Source organism: Mustela nivalis (assembly GCF_964662115.1).
Source record: "Mustela nivalis genome assembly, chromosome: X".
Lineage (NCBI taxonomy): Eukaryota > Metazoa > Chordata > Mammalia > Carnivora > Mustelidae > Mustela > Mustela nivalis.
Genome location: NC_139040.1, coordinates 38329762 through 38355298, shown reverse-complemented (window position 1 = coordinate 38355298; position 25537 = coordinate 38329762). Strand labels below are relative to the sequence as shown.

At 35.3% G+C, this 25537-nt stretch overlaps 1 protein-coding gene across 1 annotated transcript in view; it reads left to right on the top strand.

Annotated features, from left to right (window-relative positions):
- The window catches only part of COL4A5 (collagen type IV alpha 5 chain), a 240844-nt gene that overhangs the window by 130949 nt on the left and 84358 nt on the right, over positions 1–25537 (top strand). Inside the window, exons 10-24 of the mRNA XM_082717352.1 lie at positions 1838–1900; positions 4175–4210; positions 4297–4338; positions 4491–4583; positions 6214–6267; positions 6364–6420; positions 6676–6720; positions 8459–8512; positions 10217–10258; positions 12683–12815; positions 19147–19320; positions 19617–19700; positions 23322–23414; positions 24825–24895; positions 25199–25390. Of these exons, the coding sequence (XP_082573478.1) occupies positions 1838–1900; positions 4175–4210; positions 4297–4338; positions 4491–4583; positions 6214–6267; positions 6364–6420; positions 6676–6720; positions 8459–8512; positions 10217–10258; positions 12683–12815; positions 19147–19320; positions 19617–19700; positions 23322–23414; positions 24825–24895; positions 25199–25390 (1233 nt within the window). The remainder of the gene's footprint in view (positions 1–1837; positions 1901–4174; positions 4211–4296; positions 4339–4490; positions 4584–6213; positions 6268–6363; positions 6421–6675; positions 6721–8458; positions 8513–10216; positions 10259–12682; positions 12816–19146; positions 19321–19616; positions 19701–23321; positions 23415–24824; positions 24896–25198; positions 25391–25537) is intronic.

Below are 25537 nucleotides of genomic sequence, written 5' to 3'. Positions count from 1 at the left end.
GCCCTTTATCTCTTCTAATCTTTAGTTATATAATATTTGAAAATGCAGCAGAATACATACAAAATATATGTATGTTATGAAGCATAGCTACCAAATGAACATCTATGAATCCAAAATAACATTTAAGAATGAGAACATTTCAAATAATTTTGAATCAACCTGAGGTTTCCTTGACAGTCACAGCCTTCTGCATTCTACCAAGACAGAAGTACCATTTTGAGTTTTCTGTTGCTTCTTAAAGATAGTTTTGTCATAAATACATGTATCTCTAGAGTGTTTATAAAATAACATAAAATTTATATAGTTTTCTGTAACTTTTTCTATTTGATATATATATTTTTAACTTTATGTCTTCAGTATTCCAGAATTCATTGTTTATGCACCATACCCAGTGCTCCATGCAATACATGCCCTCCTTAATAATCACCAGCAGGCTCACCCATCCCCCAACCCCATCCTCTCCAAAACCTTCAGTTTGTTTCCCAGAGTCCGCAGTCTCTCATGGTTCACCTCTCTCTCCAATCTGATATATTAAGATATATCCGTATTATTGTATGTGTCTGTAGTTATTTCAGTTTCACTTCCATATGACATTCCATTGTGTGAACATACTACAGTTTGTTTCTCTGATCTCCTATTATTAAATATTTGGTTGTTCAGGAATTTTTTTTTAATTACAAAATTATAAATCCAGGATTTATACCTAGATATGGAATTGCTGGATTTCACTGAAGTCAAATTTTCAGCTTTTAAAGACGCCAAATTGTGTTCCACAGGAGTTGCATCATTCCCTTATTTGTTGTCCCAGTTATTCTCACTTCCTTGTCTTTAATCTTATTTATTTTTTATTTAATTTCATTAATTTTTTTACATCCTTTGAAGTTAAAAAGATGTTTTATTCTAGTATAATTAACATACAGTGTTATATTCATTCCAGGTGTACAATATAATGATTCCACAATTCTGTATTTATCACAATAAGTGTACTCTTCATCTGTTTCACTTATTTCACCCCGTCCCTCATCTGTGTCCTCTCTGGCACCATCAGTTTGTTCTCTTTAAGAATCTGTTCTTTTTTTATTGTCTCTTTAATTTGTCTGTTTGATTAAATTCTTAATTTGAATTACACATAATGACTGAAATCCTGTAGTATTTATCTTTCTCTAACTCATTTTACTTAGCACTATACCCTCTAGATCTATCCATGTTGTTAGAGCAAATGACAAGATCTCATTCTTTTTTATGCCTGAGTAATCTAGTGTGTGTGCTTGCGTGTGTGCATGCATGCGCACAGCACATCTTTATCCATTCAGCTATGGTTGGACACTTGAGTTACTTCCATGTCTTGGCTATTATAAATAATGCTGCAATAAACATAAGGGTGCATATACATTTTCAAATTAGTGTTTTCATTTTCTTTGGGTAAATACATAGTTATTTTTTACTTTAAAATAGAGAAGCCTCCTGGAAACTGGTAGTCCTTCTCTTCCTATTTCTGGCATAAAAGCCCACTAAACACCCATCTTTATCATTTTATTTTGTAAAACTTCCTTATCTGTGTTTGTCCTTTATTTGTTATCTGCCACTGTAAAAGTAAAAAGTTTTCTAAAACTTTTTGTAAAACCTGTAGCCATTCTTTTTAGTTGAAATTCTTTATAGTTACTTAATCCTTTTATTCTTATACATTTTAAAATTCTGCTTATAATACTACAGAATTGTAGAATTCTATAACCAAATTCTGGCAATTACTTAAGTTAAAATTTCATTCATTTAGTTCTTTGCTTGATACAGAGAGAGGGTTTTTTTTTCATCCTTTTCTTTACTTCCTTTATAACAGGGCCCAGCTGGTCCCATTGGTTTACCAGGGCCAATTGGTCCCCCAGGACCACCAGGTTTGATGGTAAGCTTGCTTCTGTAATTTTATCTTTCCTACTTAAAAAAAAAATTCTCTCAGGAATAATAATATTATTTCTACTACTTGAAAGTATAATGCATTTTCAATGTTTACAATCTATATTTTTTATTTTATTTTATTTTTTAAAGATTTTATTCACCCATTTGACAGAGATCACAATTAGGCAGAGAGGCAGGCAGAGAGAGAGAGAGAAGCAGGCTCCCGACTGGGCAGAGAGCCCGATGAGGGGCTTGATCCCAGGACTCTGGGATCATGACCTGAGCCAAAGGCAGACACGTAACCGACTGAGCCACCCAGACACCCTATTTTTATTTTTTAAATATTATTAATTTACTTGAGAGAGAGAGAGAGAAAGAGCACGCGCGTGTGAACGCACAAGCTGGGGGAGGGGCAGAAAGAGGAGAAGCAAACCTCCGCCTGAGCAGGGAGCCAACCAGGGGCTCGATCCTGGGAGTCCAAGATCATGACTTGAGCTGAAGGCAGTTGCTTAATGGACTGAGCCACCAGGTGCCCCTAAACATTTTTTTTAAATTTATACAATATTTATAATGCTATGGTAAACGATATACATGCTAAGTAATAGCTTCATTTTATAGATGGGGGAAAATGAGGTACATAAAAGGAAATATTTTAAATAAAATATTTCATTGGTTACCTCTTGATGTGTCAGTGTTGAAGCTGATTCTAGCCATTGCATTAAGTCTTCAAGGGCAGTTCTCTAGTCACTTGATGAAATGTGTTTCTTCAAACTGCATTTTTCTGTTTAAGAGGAACAAAAATGGGTATTCAGGAAAAAAAAACATTGACTCTCATTTCTGAGGGGCCTGTGACAAAACAGTAGAGTTGGTGAGGGTAATGAGTCACTCTGCAATGGAATAAGGATTTGTGTATCCTAGAACAGAAGCAAAAACGTTTAAAGAGCTTGACTATGCAACTAGTTTTCCTTACTACTTCTATGGTCACTCATACTTTCTACTGTAATTAAATTCTGAGTATGTTTGCCCCTGAAATACTTTGATTTCATTCAAGTCATGTTTTGGACTTAGAACTTTGCTTCTTAAAAGGGCAAGAAAATTGGACTTCAGTCAAAGTAATTTTTCATGTGCCACTCCATCTCTCATCTACCATATATTTAAGTGACAGTTTTCATTATACCTTTATAGATTGCACAGTTTTGCTTGTGACAATTGGTTCTTTCTTCTTGAATGAAGGAAATAACATTTGGTAAATACTAAAAGAATCTACCAGAAAGACTGATTTCTGCTTTCCTGGAAATACCTATGAGAGGATTAGAAAAACCCGTTGTTTAGTCTGTTTTGGTTGTACACATCTTGCAAAGCATGAGACTCTGGACTATGGCACTTTTTCCTAACTCTGTTGTTACAACATCAGTATACCCTGGGTGTGTTGTTACATCTTGAATTTCCTCAACTCTTGTGGCTATATAACTGATTCACTCTGCATTTCTGAATGTTCCTTCAATTAACCCTGATTCAACAGGTGAAGCAAAGTCTTAGAAATGCCAACAGAGTATAATATGTAAATGAATAGGTCCATTGAGATCAAAGAGGTGATATACTAGGGCAAACAAATGCCTGTTTAACTTTTAAGCCTTGAAACATTACAAAGATCACGTAAAATTAAAACTGAACTAAAAAAGTAAATGGATGCTTTTATTTATTTTTTTTTTTTTAAAGATTTTTTTTATTTATGTATTTGACAGAGAGAAATCACAAGTAGATGGAGAGGCAGGCAGAGAGAGAGAGAGAGGGAAGCAGGCTTCCTGCTGAGCAGAGAGCCCGAAGCGGGACTCGATCCCAGGACCCTGAGATCATGACCTGAGCCGAAGGCAGCAGCTTAACCCACTGAGCCACCCAGGCGCCCAATGGATGCTTTTAGAACTAGATATTTAATTGCCTTAAGACACCAAAATTATTTACCTGTAATTCTGATATGAGAAATTTGATATGTTTGTTGCAATTAACTTTTGTATTGATTTTTGGCACTTGTGTTACCTCCCTTCCTCTATATATCCTTGTATTTCTTCCCCTACCCACTTGTTTGCTGTCACAGGAAGTCTCCACATTCATTTGGCTTGTTAAAATCAATTTAAATCTGAGAAAAAAACAGGAAAATATTATTTTGAAAGGCTTTTTCAGTCCTCGTTTTTTTTATGAAACCAAATAATGATTTTGAAACAATACTTTTTAAATAAACTTACTAATATATCCCTTTTCCCCCTGTGTCTTCTATTCTTAGGGACCTCCTGGTCCACCAGGACTTCCAGGACCAAAGGTAATTTTCTTTTATGGGCATTTTATTTGGTGTGAATTCTTTCTGTTAGCATCAACGAGATTTTAAACTAAAACCTCTCTCTTCAGGGGAATATGGGCTTAAATTTCCAGGGACCCAAGGGTGAAAAGGTGAGTAAAGAAAAACGTTGATTATGCAGCCCTCAGTTTTTTCCTTTCCTCATGATTTGAGCTCATCTTTTTGCAACTGACTTAGCTTACATTTTATATTATTGTCTGTGTAAATTATGAAATATTACTTTCTTATTAAATCTTGCAAACAGGGTGAGCAAGGTCTTCAGGGCCCCCCTGGGCCACCTGGGCAGATCAGTGAGCAGAAAAGACCAATTGATGTAGAGTTTCAGAAAGGAGACCAGGTGAGTATGTAGAGAGGAAATCAATGAACATTTTGCTATAAAAGCAGCATTCCATTAAAATGCATTATAAGCTGGAATATAATTATATGGAAGGTACTTTAAAAATAACAAGAGTTTGAGATAATTACATTTTTTTAAAAGATTTATTTATTTATTTATTTGACAGAGAGAGATCACAAGTAGGCAGAGAGGCAGGCAGAGAGAGAGAGGAGGAAGCAGGCTCCCCGCTGAGCAGAGAGCCCGATGCGGGACTCGATCCCAGGACCCTGAGATCATGACCTGAGCTGAAGGCAGCGGCCCAACCCACTTAGCCACCCAGGCACCCGAGATAATTAAATTTTTAAAGAGTTTTATTGAGATATAATTTACGTACCATACAGTTCACCCATTAAAGTGTACAATTCCATTCTTTTTTGTGTATTCACAGGGTAGTGAAACCATGACTACAATCTAATTTTAGAACATTCTCATCAGCCACCCTCCAAACCCCAAACATATTTGTTGTTACTCTTCATTTTTCCCCAAACTCTCAGCCCTAGGCAACCACTAATCTACTTTTTGGCTCTGTAGATTTCCTGACTCTGATCACTTCACATAAATAGAATCATACAGTATATGGTCTTCAGTGTCTGGCTTCTTCTACTTAGTATGTTTTCACGTTCTTCCATATTGTAGCATGTATCAGTACTTCATTTCTCTTTATGGCTGTGAATATTCCACATATTGTTTATCCCTTTATCAGTTGATGGACATTTGTATTGTTTGCATTTTTGGCTATTATGAATAATGCATTCATGTACAAAATTAGGTCATGGTAAGGTCGATGGTCATTGTCTTAGATGACTGTCTTCTCTATATTTCACTGATATACAAAGAGAAAGATGGTATTATATACCGTTGTCATGTTTAGAAATAATTATCTGATACCTTGCTTCTACAGAATAGATGAGATCATACATATCTTTTTTTTTTAAAGATTTTATTTATTTACTTGACAGATCACAAGTAGGTAGAGAGGCAGGCAGAGAGAGGTGAAGGGAAGCAGGCTCCCCGCTGAGCAGAGAGCCCAATGGGGGGCTTGATCCCAGGACACTGGGATCATGACCTGAGCTGAAGGCAGAGGCTTTAACCCACTGAGCCACCCAGGTGCCCCATACATATCTTTTATAGCACAGTGACCCACCCTTGAACAAAGTGTGTACATTGTTGTTTCACTTAAATGCTAATAATAAAGTTAAGAATTAAGGACAAATTGTACTGAAACTCTACCATCAATATAGATTGGGTCATTTAATTCTCTGCCAAAATGTATGTGATATGTATGTATGATATAAAATGTATGCGAAATATAGGAGATATAGATCTTATATCTCCTAGTTTTAGGTATTCTTGCTTTTCATAAAATGTATCATTAATAATTTCATTTCAAGTGTTGTCTTTTTATTTACCTCAAAACTCAGCTTGTACATACATTAGAAATGAACTGAATTAACCGAAGATGGCTCTTGGTTCTTTTGCCTAGCAGATTTCAACTTTGAGCTGAAATCTGAGTTTATAGTTCAGTTTGTTAAAAGTATTCTTAGCTAGCTCTAGTATTAATGTTGCTTTCCTTTCCCCTACTACTGTGTAGGGACTTCCTGGTGACCGAGGGCCTCCTGGACCTCCAGGGCTACGTGGTCCTCCAGTAAGTCACCTAAAATTCTTCAATGTCATTTAATGTAAATTGGTATTGATACATAGCACTCCATGAACCAGTGTTAAACCACTTTTGTGTGTACAGGGGCCTCCAGGTGGTGTGAAAGGTGAGAAGGGTGAGCAAGGAGAGCCTGGCAAAAGAGTAAGTATTAGAACCACGAATTCTCTTTGGAAAAAATTTTAAATATGTGTTTGTGTGTGTGTGTAATAATTCTATTCTTTCCTCTTAATTCCTACTTTCTTTGTCTCAGAATGTCATATTCATTTATTTATTGTAATAGCAAAGTCTGAAAAGTGTACTTAATAGTCCAAGGCAGGGATAAAGTTTGTTATGTTCTTTAATCTCATACTTCCTAAATAAGAAATTTATATTCTTGCATTTCTTTTAATCTTATAGGGTAAACCGGGCAAAGATGGAGAGACTGGCCAACCAGGAATTCCAGTGAGTAGATAAAGCCTGTCCCCTTCACCTCACCCCCCAAAATAACATTTATATGTGGTTCTAGAGAAGCAGGATGGCAAACAGGCTTGGGTTTGGAAATAGTTATTATGACTGGAAATTATACTTTCTCTTTTGAATACAAACTTAAAATTTCTTTGTTAAAAAAAACGAAGTTCGATTTTTAAGTCAGATTTCTTGAGGTATAGCATGTATACAGTAAAATGAACTATTTTCAGTGTACAATTCTGTGTATTTTGGCAAACACATACAGTTGTATAATCAGCTTTAAAATCAAAAACAGTTCTATAACCTTCAAAAATTCCCCCAACATTCTTTTGTAGTCATCTTCTCCCTTACCACCCAAAGCCCCTGGCAGCATTTGATCTATTTTCTATCCCTATGATATTCCTTATTCCAGATTGTCATTTAAATGTAGTCATATTGTATATAGCTTTCTGAATCAAGATTCTTTCACATAGCATAATACATTGTACTATTTATCAATAGTTCATTCCTTTTATTGCTGAGAAGTATTTGATTGTGGGGATGTATCAAGGTTTGTTTATCCATTTCCAGGGGAGGATATTTTGGTTGTTTCTGGTTTGGGCCATTATGAATAAAACTGCTCAAAACATTCACATAAGTATTTTGTGTGAACATAAGTTTTTTTTTTTTTCAATAAAAGTTTTGACAGATAATTACTATAAAATAAAGTAGAAAATAAAACATGCAAGTCTAGGAATATTATTTCAAGCAGCCTTAGTATCAAGAGTATGCACAATAGATGTTAAAAGAGGTTTTCTGTGTGGTGACTAACATAACATAATAAAAAAAGGTTTTCAAGGACAGGAAATTTGATGAAATTTTGGAGGCCATTCTGAAGGAAAGCAGTAATTCTTAACAAGATTAGAAGTTGGAAGTCTTAAAATCAGATAAATTGGTTTCCAGATGATTTTGCTAAATAGGTAGTCCTCAATTTATAAACTCTATAATCATAAATTACTTTAGCATAAAATGGTTTAAGGGGAGGTAAATTCAGGGCCATAGCTCTTGACAGATTGGTCTTTGTTTCATGGTTTAGGCTGCCATGATGATCAATAATTACCTCTGATTGGTTTTGACAGATATCTTCAGAGAAAAGATATGTTCTCTGTTTTCACTGTGAAAACTCAAGTCAGGTCAAATAAAGATAGTCACTAGACAGGTAAAAAAATGACAACTCTTTGGGAATAGGTACTTGAAGAAGCTCCATCCTAGTTCTTTCCCTTCCATTTGCTGTTACGCTCTGGTTTTCACCTTGATTGTGAGCTGTTGGTTTTCAAGGATACCATGGGGCTGGGGAAAGGTGTTGGAACTAGAGCAAGTTAAAATGTCACAAAGCTCTGTGATCTTACCAAGATTAAGTCATTTTGTTTTCCCCAACAAATACTTCCTGGATTGCTACAAGCCTTTGGTTAATTTCTAGTGTTCTAAAAAAGTTGACTCTGACCATTTTTTGCCAGTGTTCTTTGTTGCTTTTATGGAGAAGAGGGCGCTTGGACATCCTGACTCTACCATTTTTTTTATTATGTTATGTTAGTCACCATATAGTCGTCAATTATTTTTGATGTAGTGTTCCATGATTCATTGTTTGCATATAATACCCAGTGTTCCACGTAATACATGCCCTCCTAAATACCCATCACTGGGCTTACTCTACCATTTTTGCTAATGTCACCCTGATCTCTGTATTTTAAAGGGTTTGCCTGGTGATCCTGGTTACCCCGGTAAACCAGGAAGGCATGGAGAAAAGGTAAGAATTTTAATATTTTGAAGTGACTGGTTTTATTCTACTTAACATAATCCTTTTCTCTTCCAAGGATTTTTTTTAATTTTTTTATTTTTTTGAGATTTTATTTATTTATTTGATAGACAGAGATCACAAGTAGGCAGAGAGACAGGCAGAGAGAGAGGGAGAAGCAGGCTCCCTGCCGAGCAAAGAGCCCGATGCGGGGCTTGATCCCATGACCCCGAGATCACAACCTGAGCCGAAGGCAGAGGCTTAACTGACTGAGCCACCCAAGGGTTTTTTTTTAAAGAATTATTTTATTTTATTTATTTGAGAGAGAGAGAGGGGGCACAAGAGAGTAGTGGTCAGAGGGAAAAGCAGACTCCCCACTGAGCAGGGAGCCTGATGTGGGACTCAATCCTATCCTGTGATTCAAGGAGCTGAAGGCAGTTGCTTAACCAACTGAGCCACCCAGGTGCTCCCAAGGTTGAGTTCTAAATGAAAAATTTCTTAATAACTAGCTTTTGTATTCAAAACATACCTTCTTTATTCATCTTTTGGTGTTTTGTATCATTTCCTCTAAACTTTCATTCATTGTTCTAAATCACAATCCATGTGATGGGAATACATGAAGAATTGGTTAACTTTAGCATTTCCATTGTGAAAAGTTGGTACCTTCATTTTGAACATGAATCGGCAAAACTTTTGTTCTCTAGAAAGTGGATTCAGCTCTATATTAGTGAGGTCCTTATACTAGGCTTTTAGCTGTGAATTTAGAATGTCTCCACTAAACATTTCCATTCTCTTTGCAATCATTGTCTGAAAGTCTGTGGCTAATTCTTTGTCACTTTTTTTTTTTAAATTTGGCTATACAGCTTGACTGGAAGTCATTTATTTAGTTATCTATTTTAAAAGTGACGTTGAAAAAATGTACAAAGCACACATTTCCCTTATTTATAGCAGAACACAAAATATCAAGTTTTCTAATCTCTGTGGTCTCTAATTGCTTTATATGAAAACCAATATTGAAAAGCATTTTTTTGCAGGCAAGGAAGAAAAGGTGTTACAAACTTGAATGTACCCAGAGGGCACATGTTTTAATGGTGATTTATCTCTAAACTAGATCCAACTTCAAGCTTGGACTAGGGGGCACAGCCAGAAAAAAGGAAGATAATAAATACTCAGACAACAAGATTTTTGTTCAAGTAGTAAGTAAAGTGATAGGATTGAAAAACTCTTTAAACTAAATAAATGAAGCTTTTAGATAGATGAAGAGTTCCTATGAACAAGTCTAGAACAAAAACAGGGTTGAGAAAGACATTATCCTTGGGTCTTAGCTGGTAGAATAACAGTTGCATGCCATGTTTTTTGTGCTGTTGTACCTACTGGTTTATAGTAACTGTTTTGTCTCTGAATTTGTCTTTCATTAGTTTCTAAGAGGAAACTCACAAAGCAATTATAATTAATTAGCTGTTGCTGATTACAGTTAAGTCCATCAGCTCTAAAGTATCTGTCACTAATGGAAATATCTGAGACATCATGGGTCTTCCTAGACTTATTTTAATACTGTCTCATTGCCTCAAATTGTGTTTCTCTTTGAGGTATTTTATTATGGATTCCTGGGTCTTTCTGAAACTTAGTTATCTGCTATGTTTTTAAGGAAATTGGTGTTTTTATGTGATTTTTTTTTTTTTTTTTACTAATCTACTTTACACTTATATTAAACAGGGCCAAAAGGGTGACATTGGCCCAACTGGGCCTCCTGGACTTGTAAGTTTTTTGTTTTTGTTTTTGTTTTTAGTCTTCATTTAGAAAATTTATATGAATGCATTCTTATTTTTGTGCCTTAGTATTCCTATCCTTTTCCTCATAGAACACAAAATTCCAAGTCATTGGTAATTTCTATTGGCTTAAAAGTCTACATCTAAAAACTTCAGTAATGTTAACCTCAAAGACTTGTATTGCTCTTCCTATATGTTACTTCTCCATAGTAAAGGTTCAAAATTATGACACTGCGTTGTTTTGCATCATGAATGCCAAATTATTTCTCAAGTAACCAGCAGGTGGTGCAAGTGTTGCTTATAAAAAGGTTCAAAAAAAGATACTTGGGAAACTAGGGATTGGCCCTTTCCCCTGCAGAGTTCTGGAAAGATGGATTTGGTCTTAATAGGTTTTCTCAATTAGTGATTGTCTGATTCACACATCTTTCTTCCTTGGGTATGTGCTTTCTAGGGGCTCTTAATCATATGTAGGAAACTGCTCTATGAAAGAATAATTAGGGGGGTTGCAGATTTTGTCATGTTTGCATTCACCATGAAATTTAAGTCAAATATATTTCCAATCTTATTATGAATAAAATACCATTACTACAGTTTGACATATTGGCTTTCCTTTGGTTGAAATTTGGTAAGACTCTTGGTTTTATACTGTCTTGAATCTGTAAAGGTGCAGGTGTCATAACGTCTATATATTCAAATGTTTGAGTAACATTAATTCTTGCTGTCCATAGTCAGTCTCAGGTATTGATACTTAGTATTTAACAAATCTAATGAGGATATACTTAAAGATCTTAGACAGTTTTGATTTACTTTCATTTTAAAATCAGAATTTTAGTTCTCTGAGAAATAGTTCCTTTATAAAATTAGATAATAACATTTTTAAAGATTTTACTTATTTATTCATGAGAGACAGAGAGAAAAAGAGAGGCAGAGGAAGAGGGAGAAGCAGACTCCCTGCTGAACAGGGAGCCCAATGCGGGACTCAGTCTCAGGACCCTGAGATTATGACCTGAGCTGAAGGCAAACGCCTTTATCTGACTGAGCCCCTCAAGTGCCCCTGAGATAATAACATTTTGATAAATATCAGAAGAAATGGAAATTTTTAAAAAGATTTTATTTATTCATTTAGCAGAGAGAGAGAGTACAAGCAGGGAGAGCAGCAGGCAGAGTGGGAGGGAGGGAGAAGCAGGCTCTCCGCTGAGCCAGGAGCCCGATGTGGGACTTGATCCCAGGAGTCTGGGATCACAACCCGAGCGGAAGGCAGCTGCTTAATGAACTGAGCCACCTAGCTGTCCCAGAAATGGAAATTTTGTGAATGCATTTCTATCCAGCAGCTTACTTTCCCTTTTGAACTATCATCTCCATTCCAGGTCCCACAACTTTCAGTCTCCTTTTGTCTGAATAGTTCTACCCAATAGAATCAGGATGAAATATTGTACTTTGGCAGTAGGTGTTGATTTGTATGCCAGCTCAACATTTGCTTAAATCTAAAGCTTAATTATCATTATAGCTCTATGAGATTAATTAATTTATATTTCAATTATTTAACATGAAATTCTTTAGACAGTGAGATTCTAATAAGACCAAGAGAAAAGGAGTGATCAGTCAGTTGATTCTAATCAATAAAGCCCTCCTAAAAGAGATGAGTTTGTTTCGTTTTGTTTTAGAGGAAGAAAGAAATGTGGGTTGATAAAGAGAAAGATTGGGAGAAGGCATTAGAGATATTTGAAGTGGCATATTCAAAGCAAAGGGCAGGAATGTGCAAGATCCATGAAGTGGTTATAATCAGATAGACCTCACTCTCCTAAAACTTCACTGCTAGAAATAACAGGAGATGAAATAGGGGAGAGAGGTATTGGAAGGGAGAAGAGATTTGACAGAGTCCATTGTGAAAAGTAGGATCAGACATAGTAAGAAGTGGTGAGCAATTTTGAGTCCTTAAATAGGATAGCTAACACAGAGAAATTGATTTTTAAGGAAGTATATCCTAGCAGTAGATTGGATTGAAAGGAAGACGCTCTGAGGTGCTTCTGTTAGTCCAAGTGTAAGATGGGCATAGTGGCTGTAGCAACAGGAAAGAAGGAGGTGAATTAGAAATTTTCAGTAAAGAATTATCAGGCTTAGGTAACTGGAATGAACTGACTGTGATAAGAGACATCAAAAAAAAAAAATTCTAGCTCAGAAGCCTAGGACTCAGGAGGGTGGTCATATTATTATTGGTATTTAACAGTTTCTAATCAGTTACAGGATAGGAGTGATACGGAATGTGGCTCATAATATGTGTACTTGTCTTGATGATATTGCATGCAGAGCTTTGTGTAAATGATGACACTGTAATTATATGTAGCTGATAGGTTATTTTTAGAACTAATCACTTCCCCTTTGAGTTCCTTTATTTTTTTCTTTCATAATAAAGGTAATTCCTAGGCCTGGGACTGGTATAACTGTAGGAGAAAAAGGAAACATTGGATTACCGGGCTTGCCTGGAGAAAAAGGAGAGCGAGGACTTCCTGGAATACAGGGACCACCTGGCCTTCCTGGACCTCCAGGTAAAAGAGACTGTACTTAATGTTCTTGTGTTGGTAGCATCTTTCCTAATCCACATGTCTGGTATTATCATACTAGTTCCAGGATGAACAGGGCAGTAGAAGACGTGCATATTTTTTAATTGACAGATACTTCTCAACTCATACTATAGCCTTTCTCACCAAATTTCTCACCGGTACTTAAAAAAAAAAAAAATCGATTGGATAGTTCCCTTTTACCCCCAAAATACAATTTCTAGCTTTTATTAATAAATTACACCCAGTGTTTCTGTGATCCAAAATGAATCATTACATTTTTCATTCTGCTATGGAAGGGAATGCTATTCTAATAATGCCTAGTTTTATAATATTTTCTCTATTAAAGTAGTAATTGATACTATCCACTTAGAATTCCAGAAATATCGTTTATAAAAAATAAAAAAATTAAAAAATAAAATAAAATAAAAAAGAATTCCAGAAATATCTATTTAGAAATCATTATAGTGATTTTGCTGTGCAATAAAATTTGGGGGCTCAGCACTGAGTGTTGTATCATTCCCTTATTGGAGATAGATAATACAGTAGAGCATTTCTAATTTGGCCATAGACTGAGTAGCACCCTTGTCCAGCACGTGTATTTGGATGTTCTCAAAAATGAAGAGATAATATGGATTTATGTAAAATATGAAAAGTCATCTGGTGTAGCACCTGGCAAACATATATGTTTAATAAATTATTGTTCCCTACCCTTCAAAAATTTGACTAATGAATTAATAACATGATGAGATGAGTGATACTCAGTGATCCCCCCAAGGAGAAAGAATAAATGTGGGTTCTTTTCTTTCTAAGGATACACTTTGAATTTCTAATTTCAAGGTAGCAGACTAAACACATACTATGTCTAGAAAATTCAGATAAGGAATTCTTCTGGGACGCAACAAAAAAGTTATAGAATTAGGTCATATGAAAGAAAAATTAAGAGACAAGGGATAAACCTAGAAGTTCTAAAATTTACCATGCAGGAGTTCAGCAAGGAGAGAATGGGACAACGGGCAATATTTGCAAAATTAATGACTGAGAACTTCTATTTATTGAAAGAAAACATGAGTCCCTATGAAAAATGTATGAATCACCAAGCAAGAGTAAGATAATAATACACAAATACATAATGACATATTGTAGGGACATTTTAGAATTTAAGGATAAAAAGAAACTCTTAAAAACTCTCTGAGGGAAAAGGCAGACCACCTACAAAGCAATGAGAGTCAGAGGAAGATATTGGAGCATTTTCAGAGTAATAAAGAAAAATAATTATGAATTTGGGATTCTTTATTACATCAAACTGTTATTGTGGTGTGAAGATAGGGTACTTAGAAAATTTCCACCTCCAGAACGTCTCTAAAGTAGATACTGGAGGGTTTAGTCTAAGAAGAGGGAAATGAATTCAGGATGAACTTGGGGGTGGGAATGGGTGAAATAGAAGAATGAATGTTTATAGCAGCAATGGCCACGGTCGCCAAACTATGGAAAGAACCAAGATGCCCTTCAACGGACGAATGGGTAAGGAAGATGTGGTCCATATACACTATGGAGTATTATGCCTCCATCAGAAAGGACGAATACCCAACTTTTGTAGCAACATGGACGGGACTGGAAGAGATTATGCTGAGTGAAATAAGTCAAGCAGGGAGAGTCAATCATCATATGGTTTCACTTATTTGTGGAGCATAACAAATATCATGGAGGACAAGGGGTGTTAGAGAGGAGAATAGAGTTGGGGTAAATTGGAAGGGGAGGTGAATCACGAGAGACTATGGACTCTGAAAAACAATCTGAGGGGTTTGAAGTGGTGGGGAGGTGGGAGGTTGGGGTACCAGGTGGTGGGTATTAATAGAGGGCACGGATTGCATGGAGCACTGGCTATGGTGCAAAAATAATGAATACTGTTTTTCTGAAAATAAATAAATTGGAAAAAAAAAGATATTTCATCCTAAAAAAAAAAAAGAATGAATGGTTAGGAAAGATATTTTCTGGAACTATATTCATACACATTGTTACCATAGGATGAGGTGATGCAGAGAGAAGAGGGGGAAATCAATCATAAGGTTTTTTGTCTTATTAGCAAGAGAGAATACTAATATTATTAATTCTCAGTTTTTAGAAAAATGTAAGTTGAAGTACATAGGTCAAAATTTTAGTAGTAACCACTAGAGAAGACTACCAGAAAATGCATGACTTATACATCCTTTGAGAAAAGAGAATAACCAAAAATCTGGATTTACATAATATAATTTAGAATTGGGACAAAACAGACACAGACAAACTTTGGTAAATAGAAAATAAAATATAAGATGACAAGAAGTCATAAACAAATCAGCTACTCCAATAAATGTGAAAGCACTAAGCATTGATTAAAAGACAAAAACTAAAATAAAATTGAAATATGAATATATACTGTGCATAATAGGCCCATTTAAGTTAAAAGGACACAATTTTTTTTAAATAAAGCAGTTGAAAAGTATTAGGCAAGTGCTATCTAAAAGAAAGCTGGTTTAACAATTCTAATACAGCATGAAATAGAATTCAAATCAAGAAGTACATTAAAAAGAGAGATATCTCATATGGATAGATATAGACAGATTATACCACAATTATGTAAAAGTCATGAAACTTTGTATATCTAAAAGTACAGCTTTGAATATATAAAATAAAAACTGGCAAACTCCTAGTGATAACATATTAAGGAGGTGAAAAAAAAATCAGGATATAAATGATTTGAGCAACACTGTCAAGCTGCATATGTGGAAGAAAGAAATGTTGTGTGCAGCAAAGAATATACATTCTTTTCAAACTTATTTGAAACATTTAAAAAAATCTACTCTCCTAGATCAGAAAAAATATTTCATTTTAAAAAAGATTTATCTGTTATTGAGAGAGCAGGTGTGTGTTTGCACACACACAGACACACAGGAGTGCAAGTTTGGGGAGGAGCAGGAGAGAATCTTAGAGCAGACTGGAGCAAATGCCACTGAACTTGAGCCCAGTGTGTGCCTGGATCCCACCACCCATGAGATCACAACCTGAGCCGAAACCAAGAGTGGGACACTTAACTGACTGAGCCAAACAGGTGCCCCCTGAAAAAAGTCTTTTAAAATTATTTTTAAATAATGGGATGCTATACAGAAATAAAAATGAACTTACAGCCACATTCAAAAATACTGGAACTTTACAAACATAATGAAAGAAGCCCGACATAAAGGAGTACATTCTGTATGATTTCATTGCAATGAAGTTCAAAAACAAGCAAAACTAATTTAGAAGTTAGAATATTTGTTATCCTTGGGAAAGAGAGGGCAGTGACTTGGGATGGGTAGATGAAGGGGCTCCTGGAGAGTTGATGATGTTCTAGTTCTTGGGGGTACTGGTTACCAGATGTGTTCCTTTTGGATAATGTATTAAACCGTATACCCTTACACTTTTTGGTATGTATGCCATGCTTCAACATGCAAATACAATCATCTTGAACCAGAATTTTTTCTCTGGTTAGTACTAAGGCCAGCTGCCATAGCATTTGGTCCAAGACTCTGGAATTACATGATCTCAATCTCCGTTCATATCCTAGCTTTAACCACTTCCTGTCATGGAGATCTTAGCCAAGTTATTCACTCTCTGAGTTTCAGTTTCTTCATCTGTAAAACAGGATTATTATGCTACCCTGTGTATAGTTATTAAGGGGATTAAATCCTGTCAAAAAATTTAAAAAATTCTTTGCAGGCTGTGCTCTGTGACCACAGTGAAATAAAGTTAGAAATTAACAGCAGAAAGCACCAAATATCTTTACATTTGTATATTAAAATGAACATATGTAAATAACTTTGGAGGTAAGCAAGAAATAAAGAGAAATGACTAAATGCTAAACAACCTTATAATCAAAACTTACTAAACATAGCCAAAGTGGTGCCCTTAATGTATCACAAAATTAGTGATACTAAACATAAATGAGCTAATTTGAAAAAATAATAAGAACTGAAATAAGCATAAACAAAATAGAAGGAAAAACTTGATAAAGGTAAAAACAAGAAAAAAATATGATCAAGAGAAAAACAAGAGAAGGCACAAATAATATCAATAAAGTATTATTACCATAAATACACTTAATTTTTTTAAATTATAAGAAAACTGTAAAACTCCATCAATATAATGGAAATTCTAAATGAAATATCCATTACTCATGAAACAAAAAACACAAATTACTAAAATTTTCCTGAGAAAGTAAAAAAAAACCTTAGTAGATTAATTACCATGGAAGATTTAGAAATGTTAAGGATTTCTATGAAAAAACCATTTTATAGGTGGTCAGTTTTGTGGATGAATTCTACTAAGTTATTGAGTGAGTAATTCTGATATTTTACAAACTTTTTCAGAACTTTTTTTTAAAAAAGGACATTTAATTTTATAACATTGACACCAAACCACCAAGGAGATAGCACTAGAAATAATTATAATTCACTCTCATTTATGAATATAAAAAAATCCTAAATAAAATATTTGCAAATCCAGAAAAATATGAAATAATATGATGATATGACCAACTAGATTTTACCCTAAGATTTCAAGGATGGTTCAACATTATTGTAATTGACTATATTGACAGATTAAAAGAGAATGGGCCAATATTTGTTAAGAAAAGAGTAAAATTCAATGCTCATTCAATTTTTGAAAGGTAAAAAAGTTATCAAACTAGGTTTAGGGACGCCTGAGTTGCTCAGTGGGTTGAGCTGCTGCCTTTGGCTTGGGTCGTGATCCCAGAGTCCTGGGATTGAGGCCCCTGTCAGGCTCCTTGCTCAGCAGCGAGCCTGCCTCTCTCTCCGCCTCTGCCTGCCTTTCTGCCTGCTTGTGTGCTTTCTCTCTCTCTTTTTCTGACAAATAAATAAATAAATAAATAAATAAATAAATAAAATCTTTTAAAAAAGAAAAAAAAAACTAGGTTTAAAAGGGAATTTGATGAAGCTGCTGCATATAAGAAGTATAGGAATGTATAGGAAATGTCATACTTTTTGTGGTAAACATCAGGAACATTCACATTCAAGTAAAAAATAAGATACACATACTCAGAATTATCTATACCCTTTGTCCTTATACTGGAGAGACCAGTCAGTACACTACATCTGGAAGAAAAAAGAGGTGTAAGGATGGAACAAAACCCCAAATTTGAGTTATGCACAAACCCTATTATAATCTACCCCAAAAGCCTAAAAGAATCAAATGACACATTACCAGAACTTAGAATGTTTGCAAGGTGGACAGATATGATAGTCGCATACTTAAATAATTTGACTTTCTCTTTACCAGAAGTAAAAAAATAAAATGTATGAGAAAGAAATCCAGTTAACAATAGTAATAGCAATAAAATTCATAGTAGTAATCAAATTAACCCATGAATAAACCAAACAAAAGATGTGTAAGGCCTTTTTTCAGAGTTCTATAAGATATCATTAAATAATATAAATTAATAAATAATGGAGAGACCTAATTTCTTGATATGAGAACTCAATATTATAAACAAATGATTCTCCCAAAATTTAATCTTTAAATTCAAATAAATCTCATTCAAAATTCCAGTATTTTTTAAATGAAACTGACAAACTGATTTTAAAATGCACTTAGAAGATAAATTTGTAATTCTAGTAAAGATGGTTTTTACTCATTTTTTTAACTAACATCTTCTTTCATGAAAATAGAAGCATTTTCTTTTTTTATCCTATTAATATTTTATTTCTGAATTTTTCCCGAAGCATTTTCTTTCTTTAATTTAAATTCAATTAGCCCACTTATAGTATATCATTATAAAGATAGTTTTAAAAAAGAACAAAGATGTGTATATTTTCCTTAGCAGTTCTGAAAGCATTATTCAAATCATTTATAATTATAATGATTATTTTTATTATTATAAAAAGATGCATTCATGTTACAGGAATAGGTAGTGCAGAAGAATGTCCAGAAATAGAGCCACGTTTGCATGAAAACTTTGAGATGCTTCTTTTTCTCTTCCTAATATTTTCTAGTATTTCTTAGATTAAAAGATCGTAGCATCAAAGAAGAGCAAGTAGAGGGTTGTTAGTACATTTCCCAAAGTAGTAAAGCTACCTTAAATTATTCTTTCTTACACTCAAACTGGTTGTTACATTATTTAAAACTTTTCATGCTTTTCAGATGTCAATTCTTATAGAAAAAAAATAAGAACATAACTGGCATTAAAAATTAAAGGAAGATCTTTTTATTTGTGTCTCATTGAGAACTAAAGTAGTATCTCTAAAATAAGATCATTTTGATGACTTTATTTTTTTAATCTTAGGGACTGCAGTTACTGGTCCTCCTGGCCCCCCTGGCTTTCCTGGAGAAAGGGGACAGAAAGGTGATGAAGGTCCACCTGGAATTTCTGTTCCTGGATCTCCTGGACTTGATGGACAGCCTGGGGCTCCTGGACTTCCAGGGCCTCCTGGCCCTCCTGGCCCTCACATCCCTCCTAGTAAGCTATACTTTTCTCCTAAATTCTGTGGGGTTTGTTTTGTTTTCATTCGTAGGGGAATCCAGCTGAAGGTTTGCACTATTCTACTGCTTTTTCTACTTTTGATTTTTGGTGATTCTTTGATGTTTAAATTCTTGAAATTATCGCCAATATTACATCTTCCTTATGCTTATAGGTAGTTGTATTACTGCGGAGAAGTAACTGAAAATAGATCTTATTTTCTAGTCTGCTTTCTTTTTGTTTAGTCTTCTGGATATTCTGCTACTATTAGTTTGCTATTCTTTATCTTGTCTCAGGTGATGAGATATGTGAAGCAGGCCCTCCAGGCCCTCCGGGATTGCCAGGTGATAGAGGACTCCAAGGAGAACAAGGAGTGAAAGGTTTGACCCCCATATTCATTCCTTCATTCTTTCCGATCTTCAGCCAAATGCCCTCTATCCTCCACTCTACCTCAGTCACTCACTGGTACGGTCTTACTCCCAAGACCATCTCATCACCAGTAGTGCACACTTACATGATCTTGATTTCATGAATTCCATTTTCTGACCACTGTATCCTTTCTAGCTCACTACCTATAATAACCTGACTCCGATATTACTTCAGCCTCACTGATACCTACCAACTTTGACTCTCCCTCAACCTTTTGATATTCTTTCTTCCCTCATAACCTATAAATGTCAGGATCAATCATTGTAAACAATCCCATGTATAAACCCTTGCCCCCTTCACTCTTCTCTCACTTGATTGTATGTACTCACTTGGAACAAAAGCCTAGTTTGGGTAATTCCAAATTATCACATCTTCTGAGCCTGCACCTTCTCTTCCCTCCTCAAATTTTTAACACCTCCTCTTCCATTCTCATGTTAAGATGTTGACCTGCTTCTACTTCCACTGACCAACTGAAGCAGTAAGAGAATTTTCACAGATTACCACTGTCACATTTACGTACCTACTTGAATCTGTGTACATATATTCTGCACTCCAGCCTATTACTATCACTGCTCTTATCTAAAGCCAGTTCTTCTATTTGTACAGTAGATTCCATTCCCTCTTGTGTTCCCAAGGATTTCATTCCAGAAATTCCTGCCTCTCCCACGTTGTCAGTTTTTCCCTTTTACTGGATCATTCCTGGCGGCATACAAATATACCTTTTTTCACCCAACCAGAAAATACCTTATCCCACTTTCCCTGCCAGATCCTGCTCTATTCCCTTGCTCCCATTGCAGCAATACTCCTCCAGAATTTTCTACTTACCATCTCTGGATACTCTTATTCCAATCAAGTTTTTACTCCCCTAATCCACCACTCCATAGATGCTGTTTTTGTCCAAGTCACTAGCAGCCTATACCCCGGTAATCCAAATATCTTTTTTTACTCTTTTTCCATTTCTAAACACTTTCCTCACTTGTCCTGATTTTCTTCATACCTCCTTGGATTATTAATATATTAGATATAGAGGTAGTGATAGAGATAGATATGTCTATATATATATCCCTTTCTGTATAGTTGTCTATCTCAATCTCTTTATATGTATATCAATGTATCTATATAATCTCTCCTAAAAAATACAGAACGTTTCCAGGACTCTAGAAGACTCTTGTGCCCCCTAGTCAGCACTCCCAAAAGTAACCACTAGCTTATCCTCTATCATACATTAGTTTGCCTAATCTTGAACTTTGTATAAATGGACTCATACAGTATGGGCTCTTTTGTGTCTGATTCTTTTGTCCAATATTGTGTCTGTAGGATACCTATGTTTTTGTTTCTAGCAATATTTTTCACTTCTCTTTGGTATTCTTTGTATGAATATACCTGAATATTCATTCTAATGTTAACAGACATTTGGTCTAGGGCTATTGTTAGTAAAGCTGCTATGAACATTCTTACACATGTATTTTGTATGACATAAGCATTCATTTCTGTTGTGTATATACCTGAGAATGGAATTGCTGTATTATAGGGGTAGTTGCAGGTTTTGTTTGCATAGATAACACCAAACCATTTTTCCAAAGTGGTTTTAGTTTCTAGTTACCTGATGACTTATTGATGCCGAGCCTCTTTTCTTATAGTTCGTATATTCTCTTTGTCAAGTGCTTTTTTCCTATTTTTAATTGGGTTGTTAGATATTTGTATCACAACTATCTTCTTCCATTCTGTGACTTGGTTTTTTACTCATGGCTTTTTTGGCATAAGTTATTAATTAGAAGAAATCCAATCATTAATGTCTTCTTTTATGGTTAGTGTTGTTTATGTTCTGTTTTAGAAATCTTTGCTTATTCCAAGATATTATCCCAAGGTGATATTTCTATGTGTTTTCTTCTAAAAGCTTTATCATTTTGACTTTGATCTTTTATCTGTCTTCAAGTAATGTTTGTGTTTGAAGCAGGCATCAAAGTACTTTTTCCATATGGATATTGAATTGGCTCAATATTGTAGTACAAACGACCATCATTTCTCCAATGAATCACATTAGCACTTTTGTTGTACATCTTAACAATACCATATGTATGAGTCTGTTTCTGACCTCTCTGTTTTGTTCATTGTTCTATTTGTTTCTCCTTCTACCAAGCTAGACTATCTAAATTATTGTAGCTTTATAGTAAGTCTTGGCTTAATTTGCATTTTGGCATGTATTTGAAATTTATTTATCCAATGTATAATTTTGGAATGCCCCAAATATTTTAGTCCTGTTCCTCTTCTGTATTGGAACTCATTCAGTCACTCTCCTGACTTTAAATACCACTTATTTGCCAGTGATTTTGAATTTTATATCTCTTGTCCAGAGATAACTTTTTTCCTCTAGATTAGTATATCCAGCTGTCTACTTAACATTTTGAACTTGACATTTGACCAAGTTAAAGTCCTGATCTCTGTTGCCTCTTCCCTCATAATTTTACCACTTATATCTTCCCTTTTTAAAATGCAGGCCACCCTGGCCTTTTGGTTGCTTGGGCTAAAAACCTTGGAGTCATCTTTGATTCTCTTCTTTTGTATTCCATGTATGATCCATGAGAAAATCCCATGAGCTCTATTTTCAGATATACCCAGAATCTTAACTGGTTCTCCTCATCGTCATTGCTGTCACTCTGGGATGAGCCCTCATCTCTCCTAGATTACTTCAGCAATAGCCACTTAAATGGTTACCCTATCTCCATCATTGCACATCCTTTCTGTTCTCAAGTACAGAGACATCCTTTTAAAACTTAAGTCATATCTTCTTGCTTTCTGTTTAAATTTTTTTACTGGATTCTCATTTCACTCATTGTAAAAGCCAGGCTTTACATTGGCCTATGTAATGTGTTATGATATACCACTCATTATAACCTGTGAACTGTCTGACGTGCTTCCCCTGCCTCTCTCTACTCCAGCAATCTGGTCTCCTTGACGTTTCTTGAAAAGGCCGAACATGACTATTCTTTCTTCCTAGAGTACCTCTACATTCATTAGGTACATGTCACATCCTTTAAGTTGTTTTATCATATATCATCATCTCATTTCACCATATTATTAAAATTGTAACCTGCCTTTGTAGGGATTATAACCCATCCCTAGCATGTTCAATCACGTTTACCCAGGTGTATTTTTTCTATAAACATAACACCTTTTGATACATTGATATCTATATCTATATCTATATTATACATATATATTATATTTGATATATATGTGTTAATAATTTATTACCTTCATTGTTTATTATTCCTTTCCACTGGTAGGATGTGAACACCATGAAGGCATGGAATTTTGCCTGTTTTGTTTGTTTTGCCTGTTTTGTTTTGTCTGTTTTGTTTACCAGTATATCATAGACACCTGGAACCAGTACTTGGCAAATAATAGACACTTGGCAAATATTTATCAAATGAATTGATTCTAATATAGGCTTCTCTATACTACACTATTGGGTTGGAATGTTGTTCCTTGATGCTAACTTCTTTAGAAGCTACCTAAAGACATACATACCCCTTTGAGTAAAAATTGTTTCTCAATATGCTTTTCTCTAGGTGACAAAGGTGACACCTGCTTCAACTGTATTGGAACTGGTGTTTCAGGGCCTCCAGGTCAACCTGGTCTACCAGGTCTTCCAGGTCCTCCAGGTAAAAACATCCTGCCTCAGGGCAACCTTTTAAAAATATCTCTTGGCTAAAAAAAAAAAAAAATCTCTTGGCTAAATATTAGTGAGCTCAGTTTTATATTGATGCCAGTTTCTCATATTCATAAATAATTAAATATGAAATGCCTCTATCTGCTACAAAATAAATTATACTCTTGTTTCTAATACCTGAAGCTACCAGTATTTTCTCTTAAAGCCTTTTGACAATACCATTCCAAGAAAAATATCTTCCCTGTTTTCCATATGGTGAGGAAAATAACTCATACAGAGTGAAACTTCTTTCTTCCAAAAAGCTGGGGGAAAAGCTCATAATGTCTGGCCCCTGAGTGTAGTTTCCAGTGGCAGAGCTTCTAGTCTTTGGGGATGTATCACATGTCATTAAGGGACAGGGCTTCTACTGTAGTTTGGCAACCAACTGCCCATATTTCTCTTTCTATACATAACTCCTCCTTCCCTGTTTCCAATCAAAATTATATTTGATATCCATCAGACCCATAGCTCTCTCTCAACTGCCTCTGGGATATCCCAATATTATATTCTCTTGAAATCACACTTTATGTTTGTGTCAGGGATGTCTTTTATCTTTCTTTCTAGTATGTCTGCCAAAGAAACCGATTCATTTAGCACTTGGAAATAAATTTTTAGGTGGTTTTATAGCTGCCACTGGAAGTTAGTAATCTAGCTTTGTACCTCCAGTCTAGTGGTTTTTGAACTTGGGAGTACATTAGAGTTACCTGGAGGACTAGTTGAAAACTCATGTTGGTGGTGCCGCCCCCAAAGTTTCTGATTCAGTAGACCTGGGGTGGGGGCCCAAGAATTCACAGTTCTAACCTTCTAACCAGTACCCAGGTAATGCTGATACAGCTGATGGAGGAACCCATTTTGAAAACCACTTCTTTAGTAATATTTCCTCTAGTCTTTGAGCACCAAATGTTTCTCATAAACCAAATTTTATGAAATGGTGAACCAAAGAAAGGACTCGTAGGGATTTGGGAAATTTGTTTAGGTCAGAATGAAGTAAGATTTTCAGACTGTGTCCTTATCTTTCTCCACTTGGCAATAGGTGGTTATAGGAACCTTAACACCTCTGTGCCTGGCAATTGGTAGCTGTGAGCTCTGAGAGGCTTTGTAGTTGGAAACATTTAAGGATACAATATCGTATAGATTCACCTAAAAGAAAGGATGATTTGCTCATTTTGAGAGCATAAAATAGGAAAATAAAAATGTGACTTGTTATATGTGATTGAGAATGGGGTTCTTATTTGAAAACTTGACTTCCTGACGTGATGATTTTTATATGAGCTTTGTCAGGGGCTCAGGGTCAAAGTTCACATTATTGTGTGTGTGTGTGTGTGTGTGTGTGTGTGTGTGTGTGTGTATGTGCATGTATTAGGATCTCTTGGTTTCCCTGGACAGAAGGGAGAAAAAGGACATGCTGGTCTAACCGGTCCCAAAGGATTAACAGTAAGTTTTGAGTATATTATAGAACACATACACACCCCAAAAAACCTAGAAGAAATCCATTTACCCTTTGGTTTTCTTTTGTGGATATATATAATAAAAGAAATTTAGTTCTTCTGTTAATTTGTGTTCTTTTTAATTCCTTGACTCTCCCTGACTCACATGCCTCACTTTGTTCTTAGCTTTGTACACTAAATGTCATTGGGTGGGAGGGTAGGATAAACTGGAGAGAAAAATATGTGGGGAAAAAAAGAAACTGATTTTTTTCTTTTGTTCTTTTTCCCTTCTTTCTTTTTCTTCTCTCAGGGCATACCAGGAGCTCCAGGTCCTCCAGGCTTTCCTGGATCTAAAGGTGAACCTGGTGATAGCCTCACTTTTCCAGGAATGAAGGGTGACAAAGGAGAATTGGGTTCCCCAGGAGCTCCTGGGCTTCCTGGTTTACCTGGTACCCCTGGACAGGATGGATTGCCAGGGCTTCCTGGCCCCAAAGGGGAACCTGTGAGTTGCTTTGATATTCTTGGTTTTGTGATGTCAAATTGTTACTTAGGGACATTTCCTAGGATGAACCTTGTTCTATAATGAATGCCCAGTTAGTAGTTAAAAGAATGTAATTGTAGGTAGTAATGATACATTGTTATTGACTAT